This window comes from Lactuca serriola, chromosome 3, assembly GCF_051521515.1.
Source record: "Lactuca serriola cultivar US96UC23 chromosome 3, Lser_US96UC23_V15, whole genome shotgun sequence".
NCBI lineage: Eukaryota > Viridiplantae > Streptophyta > Magnoliopsida > Asterales > Asteraceae > Lactuca > Lactuca serriola.
In genome coordinates this window covers 34,389,740-34,400,457 of record NC_136410.1, presented here as the reverse complement: position 1 = coordinate 34,400,457, position 10,718 = coordinate 34,389,740, and the positions used below count along the sequence as shown (strand labels likewise).

The following is a 10,718-nucleotide window of genomic DNA, read 5'->3' as shown; positions in this document are numbered from 1 at the left end:
CATATATATAGTAAATTGTTCTTAAAAAAAGTAAAAAGAAATTTAAATTCTTCTTAAAAAAACTCGACTAGAAATTGATATATAGTAACTAGTTTATTATCCGTGAGAACTACGGTTATAAAATTAATTAAATTTTTATAATAAAAATTTACAATTATTAATCAGTTGTTTTTTTAAAATAAATTATTAATTAAAAGATATCAAAATTTTAAAGTTATTATAACTTTAATTTAACATATAATTAAAAAATGTAAATTTGAATTTTGAAAGAAGTTGTCTAATATATATAAATATATATATATATATATATATATATATATATATATATATATATATATATATATGTCACATAACATAATATTAATGAGGAGTTGTATTAAAATGATATTTGACAAAAAAAAAAATTAAAACTATTTATTTATTAGAATAGAGATTGATATATGTAAGTTTTTTTTATTTATTAGAATAGGGATTAATATGAGTAAGGTTATATATATATATATGACATATGACATAATATTAATGAGGAGTTGTATTAAAATGATATTTGACAAAAAAAAATTAAAACTATTTATTTATTAGAATAGAGATTGATATATGTAATTTTTTTTTATTTATTAGAATAGGGATTAATATGAGTAAGGTTATATATATATATATATATATATATATATATATATATATATATATATATATATATATATATATATATATAAAGAGGTACTACTATTTCGTACCCTATTGAAGTATTGATAATCGCTTTCTGGCTTTCGGTGGATGGGCTAGACTCATTTATGAATACCTTCCCGAATAATAAGAAAATATGAAAGTCTTTGACTAATTTTACAAGGAGCTTAAAGTTTAGTAAGTGGTCGGTTCTTATTTTATATTTTACGTTAATACACGTATCACAAATAACTTGTTGCCCACAAAGCCTTTCCATTTCCATTTCCATTCTTATCGGTCTTTATTAATCTCCCTGTTTTCCTCCTCTGATTTCAAGTGCTTGCTGACACCGCCACCGCCACCACCACCGTCTGCCGCCGGTTTACCAATTCAGACTCTAAAATGACTGACAGAGTTTATCCCTCATCAAAACCCAACGGCAACACAACCGCCGCCACAACAAACACAAGACTACCACCACCACCAAGCAAAGCCCAGCAACCCAATCGCCACCCCTACCGGCCAAACTCAGTTACCAACCAGCGAACTCGGCGCCGCAGCCGCCGTGGATGCTTCTGCTTATGCTGCTTCTGGTCAGTTCTTATCATCACTCTCCTCATCCTCATATCCGCCATCGCAGGTTGTATACTTTACCTCCTCTACCGCCCCCACCGACCAACGTTCTCTATCGCCTCCCTCAAAATCTCGGAATTCAACCTCACCACCACCGCCGATGACACCACACGACTCACTTCAAACCTCAATCTTACCATCTCTACCAGAAACCCAAACAAGAAAATCACATTTTACTATGATTCAATCTCAATTACGTGTTTATCCGAAGGAACGCAAGTCGCAAACGGAAATTTCGCTAACTCGTTTGTTAGTAATCCGAATAACATCACCATTATCCGCTCATCATTGTCTAGCAACTCCCAGCTTTTGGAAACAGAAACAGTGAATCGAATGAGATCGGATCTGAAAAAGAAATCAGGGCTTCCACTAAAGTTGCTGCTTGATACTAAAGTTCGAGTCAAAATCGAGTCCATAAGAAGCAAAAAGATTGGGATTCGGATAAAATGCGAAGGAATTCATAGCTTAATTCCAAAGGGTGGCAGTGGGAATTCAAGAAATTCATCATCTTCATCAGTAGCTGCTACTGTTTCTGCTGCCAAATGTAAGCTTGATCTTCGGATCAAGATCTGGAAATGGACTTTCTAAATTTCTTAAATTTTACGATTCTTTTAATGTTTTATTTATTATTCTTTTATAAATTCGTGAGGTTTCTCTTATGTAATTTGATGATGTCAAAAGAACCCCAGGAGATAAAAATACAAGAATCCCATAACTATTTTATATCATAAAACTGTACATGTAACCGTTAATATATATATATATATATATATATATATATATATATATATATATATATATATATATATATATATATATATATATATATATATATATATATATATGGAGTAATATTTTTTTTTTTAATGTGTTATTGTGAGAGACTTTTTTTGTGTGTGTATATATATAACAACGATACATTTGTCGGTAGCATCAATTAAATTGCAGCTTTTTGTTTCGTTTACTCGTATTAAATAATAAAATTATTGATAAATATACAAAAGGTTAATGCTCCAGCTTGCATATCGTTCAAACCAGCTGTAGTATGTTGTAAAACTTAAAATGGTCTTATCCAATATTCCAATGTCAAATAAATCTGTATTGAAATAATAAATAACTTTTTAAGCTTGATGTAAATGACTGAAATAATTTATGGGAAAATATTAAATCATAGCATAATTGATAAAAGAATTATGTAGAATTTGTAGTTTTACTTTAAGCCGTCAAATTTTAACTTTTTAATATTTGTAGTTTTACTTTAAGCCGTCAAATTTTAACTTTTTAATATGGCTGTCAATTTTTTCTTAATTAATATGATATATATGAAAAGTATGGTAAAATATATGTTTTATTCGGTGTTTTTTTAGGGGAAAAACTGCAATAAAGTCCTTACATACTGGCCTCATAATCGATTTAGTCCCTATATATTTTTTTTATTCAATTAAGTCCCAAATATCGGTAATCGTATTCAACTTAACCCTTTGACCCGGTCAACAGGTCATCTAACTTTCAAAAATTACATTTTTGGCCCAGATTTCAAAATTTATTACAAATTTTATCCAAAATTTACACTTTTGACCAAAATTTTAAATTTTGTTACAAATTTGGTCCACACTTTACCTTTTTTGCCCAAATTTTAGAATTTTATTATTAATTCATCCTAACTTTAGTTTTTTTACAACTTTTTTTCTCAAAGAATTGTTTGAAATATGTTTTTTCTTTATAACATCATATTTATACAAAAAAAAAAACGTATTTTGACATAAAAATCTTATATTTTATATATAAAAACTTTCTTCAAAAAGTTTTTTGTATATGAAATATTTAGTTATAAAAATAAGTATTTATTAAGTATATAAATATATAGAAATCCGTTTTTATAAAAAAAATGTATACAAAAACGTATTTTACAAAAAAAATATATACAAACACCTATTTTATCTATATTTTTTATAAAATCGTGTTTGTTTATATATTTTTTTTTTTGTAAAAACGTGTTTGAATATTTTTTTATATAATACGTGTTTGTATACATTTTATAAAATGTATACAAACACGATTTTATAAAATATATACAAACACGTATTATATAAAAACTTATTCAAACACGTTTTTATAAAATGTATACGAACACGTATTATATAAAAAATTATTCAAACACGTTTTTATAAAAAAATATAAACAAACACGATTTTATAAAAAAATATAGATACACACCTATTTGTGTGCATATATATATATATATATATATATATATATATATATATATATATATATATATATATATATATAAGGTGATAGGTGTTTGTATACATTTTTTTATAAAAACGAATTTATATATATTTATATACTAAATAAATACATATTTTTATAACTAGATATTTCATATACAAAAAAGTTTTTATATAGAAAATATAAGATTTTTATGTGAAAATACATTTTTTTTTGTATAAATATGATTTTATAAAGAAAAAACATATTAGAAACAATTTTTTTTAAAAAAAAAAGTTGCAAAAAAAACTAAAATTAGGATGAATTCATAATAAAATTCTAAAATTTGGGCAAAAAAGGTAAAGTTTGGACCAAATTTGTAAAAAAAAATTAAAATACGGGCCAAAAGTGTAAAATTTGGACCAAATTTGTAATAAATTTTGAAATATGGGCCAAAAATGTAATTTTTGAAAGTTGGATGACCTGTTGACAGGGTCAAAGGGTTAAATTGAATACGATTACCGGTATTTGGGACTTAATTGAATTAAAAAAATATATAGGGACTAAATCGATTATGAGGCCAATATGTAAGGACTTTATTGTAGTTTTTCCTTTTTTAGGAGACTGATTATTTTTATTTTTAATATTAGTTTATAACATGTGAGAACCATAGTTATAAAATTAATTAAATTTTCATTTAAAAAAATCAATTATTTTAAATAAATTATTATTTAAAAATATTTTTTAGTTATATAAAATTATAATCGTTGATTTAAATAAATATGTGAAGTTATATCATTTTATAACATGTATTAATTTTATTTTATTTTCTAATCAAATGTTATTAATTTAATATAATTAGAGAAAAAACATTTTAAATTTAAAATTTAAAATTTAAAATGGATAATCAATTATTAATTTAATGTAACTAAAGTGAAAATTTTAAAATTTAAAATTTAAAATTTAAAATTAATAGGTTGACAAGTGACAATATTTGTGTCATATAATATTAATAATGAGTTCTAATAATATGACATTTGTTAATAGAAGAATAAACTTATTAATTTATTAGAATAGAAGATTCGAGTTAAGAGTTTTTATATGTTTTATTTTTAACATTTGAGTTCTAACCGTTAAGAAACAAACCAATTAATGGAAATATAAAAATCATTATAATTGTATTTTGCATAATAAAATAGCTTTATTTATAACAAAGTTCTTTTACATAATAGCTTTATTGTACATAGAAAGTTAGTAATAAATTTTTATTTTTTATTTGATAGTCCTTCATGTGAAACGTTAGTATTTAACACGTTTTAACGTCAATGACTATAAAAATAGATGGAAAAAGGCATTATGATTTTTTAGAACCCTACACATCCTACCTATAGAAAAAGGCATAATGATTTTCTAGAACCTTACAAATCCTACCTATGGTAGAATCCCCTAATGAATGATCTTTTGTCAAAGACACTTCTAAAACTCCACGGAGCGTTCGGGAAGGGCCGATGGGACTCTTACCCGTCAGTGTAAACGCCGCATGGGAAGTGTGGGAACGTCCGTGTAGGGAAGAAGTGGGGGAGGGCTTCATGCAGTCTCTCTCTTGCTATTATTGACCGGTTTTTTCCTTTTTGAACCGTTGAAAAACAGTAAAATAAAATAATTATTTTTTTTCAATCCGTTCATTGAAAAACGGTAAAAAAAATAATATATATATATATATATATATATATATATATATATATATATATATATATATAGGGATGAGCATCGGAACCAGGTATCCGCTTTTGGAACCGGAACCGCCTCGGAACGGCCGGTTTTGGAACTGGAACCGCCTTAGGCGGTTCCGGTTCCGGTTCCAGTTCCTAAAGTTATGGAACCGCCTAATACGGTTCCGGTTCCGGTTCTCGTTTTTTCGGAACCGCTACCCGCTGGGTACCCGCCGGAACCGGTTTATATATATATATATATATATATATATATATATATATATATATATATATATATATATATATATAATTTCATATAAAGGTGTGTTACTTAGACCGGTTTAGAATATATTGGTCCGATTTTGTCCGTCTTTGTTCCGAATTGATTTAATTTGGATCGAACTAAATTGCGGTTTTATCGAAAAAAGTTAACAAAATTAATGCGACCGGGTTACCCGCTCCCGGAACCGGAACCGCCGGTTCCGGGACTGGTTCCAAATATTTAAGAACCGCCTAGAGCGGTTCCGGTTCCGATTCTAACTTTCTAGGAACCGCCGGTTCCGGTTCTCGCCAAATGAGGCGGGTACCCGCCTACGCTCATCCTTATATATATATATATATATATATATATATATATATATATATATATATATATATATATATATATTTGTTTTTTACTAAATAACGGCTACATGTCTAAAACTTGAATTTTTAAATTTTTTTACCCTTTACAACATCTATAAATATACACACATTTTACCCTTCAAACTCACACCTCCTTCTGTCAATTTCTCTCTATTTACTTCAAAAAATTGAATCCCGACAACTAAACCCCAAACTCTAATAGAAGGAAAAAAAAAACCAATGTTTTGAGTTCAAGCACCCAATATCGAAACATTTTCGCTATCTGTAACACCTCAAATTTTAGACCAAAATTTTCCAATTTTTAAAACTTCCAAAACACATTTTTACAACTAGATCGAATGCAAATCATTTCAAAACACAAGTGTCATAGTTATCAGGGTAAAAAATATCATGTCCCCATAATAAATTCCCAGTGTGTGTGCAATCAGATATTCGTCTTCCCGCGGTCATGCGAAGTACCTGCCACATACAAATCAACTACTGTAAGCACGAAGTTTAGTGAGTTCGCCAATATACCACATACAACACAACATAAAATAAACAACTATGAGTTATCAACAACCATGAGACTATCAGCAGTCTAGGTGAGCTAACAGCATCCTCGGGAGGTTATCCACAAACCCCGGTTAAAACATATATCAAATCCGCACATAACATAACATAACAGCTAGACCCAACTGGTCATAATATTACAACTATCCTACCACACAGGTAAGAGTAACTGAGGAGACTCACCTGATACTAATGACACGAAAACCTAGCACCCGAACTGCCGGATCTAGACTCCGCCTAGTTAACAAAATAATTAACCTTAATAAAATTAAGGTCCAAACCACTCACGAGTCCAAAGTCCATAATTAAACTCACTAAGGACAAAAAGTACCATTTTGCCACTCCCAAGGTCCAAAACCCTAAACTTTGACCAAAAGTCAATGTCAGCAAATGTCAACAGAAAGCAACACCCAACGAGTACGCTGGGTGTGCTACTCCCAACGCTAGGCGTACAGCTCATCAAGCATGCGACAGGGAACAACCAGGCTACGTTGCGCGTAGACAAGAGTACGCACGGCGTACTCCCCTGAATTCTAAATCATTCACCAAATGTCTTAATCTGTTAAGACATTCATCCCAATTTCAGATCTGAGTAATTTTAAGCTTCTTATTCCATAAAGTCATGGGCTTTAAGCATTTGCATGGCTATGGGAGGCTAAAACATCATTTCACCCCTTTCAAACTACTTCACTCATGCATGAGACACAGTGGAAGATCAAGCAAACATTTTTATCCATCTAGATGCCCTAAATGCAAGAAAGGACAGCCTAAAATCCCTGGAGAGTCACAAACTCAAAAAGGTCTAAACTTGAGGACTTAAACTCAAAAATCTTGCACCAAAAAAGATCCAAGAGAATACTAGCCAAGGAACAAGCTTTTATACCTGAATATGATGCACAAAGGTGGGGAGTTTTTGGATCTCTAAGCTGAATGGCACCTTCTTCTTCTTCTATAATCTTCTTCTTATTCTTCAAGGGTCAAGAACCACTCAAACTTGCAAAAACACACACTCAAGCTACACACACGAAATTAGGGTTTTAGAGAGGGTTGGAGGCTATAAGGGTGGATGGAAATGAGTCCATAATGTTCTTTATATAGGGATCAGTTACATATTAGGGTTTTGCATCTGAGCCTAGTATGCCCAACGTACTAGGTGACCTCCACGATCTGCATGGTGCATGAGTATGTTGCGCGTACTCATGCATACGCCTCGCGTACTGACTTGCCAATTTATCATATAAAGGGACTGATTTTTACATAAAAGTAAAGATTCAAGAATAACAATTGTACCTCATTTCAGAATGTTACAATTCTCCCCTACTAGAATCAGACTTCTCCCTCGAAGTCATCCTACGAAAACAGCTCAGGATACTGCTCACGCATTACGGACTCCGGCTCCCATGTCTACTCGGACCCTCTATGGCGAAAACGTTCGGGGGCGGAGGACATCATGTACAATATCATAACAATTGAATAGTAATGAAACATAGCAACACAAACATTCATACATTAATATTAAATTGACATTGTTTACAGTATTTGTTTTGTTCAAAAGCTAAAAACGAATACCAAAAGTAGAAAAACATAATGCAGCGACGCCGGGCCTCGAACGTGGTGAATACCTGTCTATTAGATCCCTGAGAGTACAAGTTGTTTTGAAAAGCGTCAACTAAAAAGTTGGTGAGTTCATAAGCATTTTTTTGTAAGAAAAATTTGTAATATCTTTGTTCGTAGTAAGTTGTAAAACTCCAGAAATCTAATATTTTCTTATAAAAAGTAGTTTGTGAGTCTCGTCCCAAAACCGTGTATAATTGCATGCATGTTCTTTAGTTTTCCATTGTTCCAAAATTAGTAGTTTGTGAGTCTCGTTCCAAAATCGTGTATAACTTAGTTCTAACATCATGAGATTTGTAAAATCTCAAGTTTTTGAAGTATTAACATGAAATAATGATAATTCAACACACATTGACATATAATCATATGGGTGCATGCAATTATCCAAGGATTTAAACAAGATTTGACTTGTATTCCCCCCCCCCCCCTAAAAAAGAATGAAAACTTGAAAAGAGTGGGGTATGAAGCTCGCATTGATTTGGTTTGGTGGATGATTTGGAGAGATATTGAGAAGTTTTCAAGTCCTAACACCTGAAGAGTTTGATAAACTCTTTGAACCTTAGAATATCATAAGAATATTAACACATAATTTTATGTGTAAATATGATGAAATAAACAAAATAATATGTGAAACTACTTAGCTAAACATGAAATACTTACAAGATCTAGGGAATGCTTTGAAGGACTAAGACTTGAAGCTTGAATATGTTTGAGATTAATTTAGGAGTTCACAGAAAGTGAATATGATAAATGGGATATGATGAGGAGTGGTTTCCATTCATAAAGGAAGGATAGGAGTGTAAGGGAGGGTTTACGTTCCTTGATAAGAGGGTGGAGGTTGATGTGAAGCTCATTTGCAGTTTACTTGGAGAACTGTTGGATAATTCATTAGGATCCTTGATTGCATGGGAAAATGGCAAAATACAACTCATAAATCCGTAAACACTTAAAATATCTAAGTGTTTACACCCAAGATGCTCCCTAGGAAGGTTTTTATGCCCAAGTACTTGCTTCTTATGGTATTTACGCCCTAAGATACTTCATACTTCCTAGGGTGGTGTTTATGCTCAAGTATGGGTCCACCATGGATTTTACGCCCAAAGCTTGCTTCCTTAGGGAGTTTACGGCCAAGGGTGGTCCCCTAAAGGTGTTCACGGCCAAACTAAAGCTTCTTAGGGTGTTCAAGGTTAAACCATGGCCCATTAGAGGTGTTTACGGCCAAGCATACCTCTTTAAAGGTGTTCACGGTCTTGGATGGATCCTAGGAAGGTGTTTACGGTCTTAATTAATAGCAACTCAAATATGTTGTCCTTATAATTCAAGTGTTCAAGATTAGGACACGACTACAAGTTCTTGTGGTAGCCTCATTTGATCCTTGTTTGATTGCATTGCAGATTGAACCCCAATTTATTTGTCTCACTTTGTCTTGCTTAACTTGTTTACTTTCCAAGAGGTTACCTTATATGTGACTTTCAAAGTGTATACTTCCATATACATGCACTTATGCTCTAATGGTTTTTAAGGTTTTCATTGTAATAGGGTTACAATTTAGACCTTGATTGATCCAAAATATTTCAAGTTGTCACAATCATTGACCAGAATCATGTGATCTTCGGTACAATCAAGGAGGGTATATTGGAGATTCTTGATGAGAGGCTGAGTGCGTTCCTTACTGAGATGGTAGCCATGATGGGGGCGCGCATGTTGACATTCCGGGAGTTCAGAGCTTGTGGAGCTCCAGACTATCATGGGGCTAAGGACCGCATTGCTAGCAGTCGGTGGTTGGCAGATATCACCAACGCTTTTCATACTAGCCGGTGTCCCGAGGGGGACAAGGTCCGACTCGCCACCTATCTTCTTAAGGACAGAGCACGCGATTGGTGGGAGGAGGTTGGACATGCTATTGGTGATGATGCCCTTGACGCTATGACCTGAAGCGACTTTTCGATCAGGTTTAGTGCCGAGTTTGCACCTGTGATAGAGGTGCAGCACCTTGGACGATTTCGGACCCCAAGTAGGGGAGGGTTGGTGATTCAGTGCGAGAGGCCGCAGTGTGAACCGACTTTGTGTTCGGTAGAGAGGGCAAGATGTTACCTTCATCAGGGTTGCGCAGGGTACGTCTCCTATGTTATGGATACCCGGGAAGAGGGAAAGGCGATCGTTCATGATGCACTAATTCTACGGGAGTACCTGGACGTGTTTCCTGAGGATTTGCCTGGGATACCTACGGAGAGGCAGGTAGAGTTAAGGATTGACCTAGTTCCTGGTGCGGCTTCGATAGCCAAGGCACCATATCAGTTAGATTCTCCCGAGATGCAGGAGTTGTCTACACAGCTGCAGGAGTTGTTAGACAAGAGATTTATTAGGCTGAACAGTTCGCCATAGGGAGCCCCCATCCTGTTTGTGAAGAAGAAGGATGGGTCATATCGGATATGTATAGATTACCGGGAGTTAAATAAGGTAACGGTGAAGAACCGTTATCCCCTCCCGAGGATTGATGACTTATTTGACCAGCTTCCGGGTGTATCTTGGTTCTCCAAGATTGATCTGCGATCAGGTTATCACCAGATGCAAGTCATGGACGACGATATGCAAAAGACAACCTTTAGGACTCTCTATGGACACTATGAGTTCGTGGTGATGCCATTTAGGCTCACCAATGCTCCTACCACATTCATGGATCTC

General features: G+C 32.9%; 1 protein-coding gene across 1 annotated transcript; it reads left to right on the top strand.

Annotated features, from left to right (window-relative positions):
• Positions 1-744: 744 nt before the first annotated feature.
• Positions 745-2,032, top strand: LOC145091856 (NDR1/HIN1-like protein 13). The gene is made up of 2 exons (XM_079029671.1): positions 745-864; positions 1,004-2,032. Coding segments are annotated over exons 1-2 (885 nt in total). The 5' UTR covers positions 745-863; the 3' UTR covers positions 1,888-2,032.
• The last annotated feature ends 8,686 nt before the right edge of the window (positions 2,033-10,718 follow it).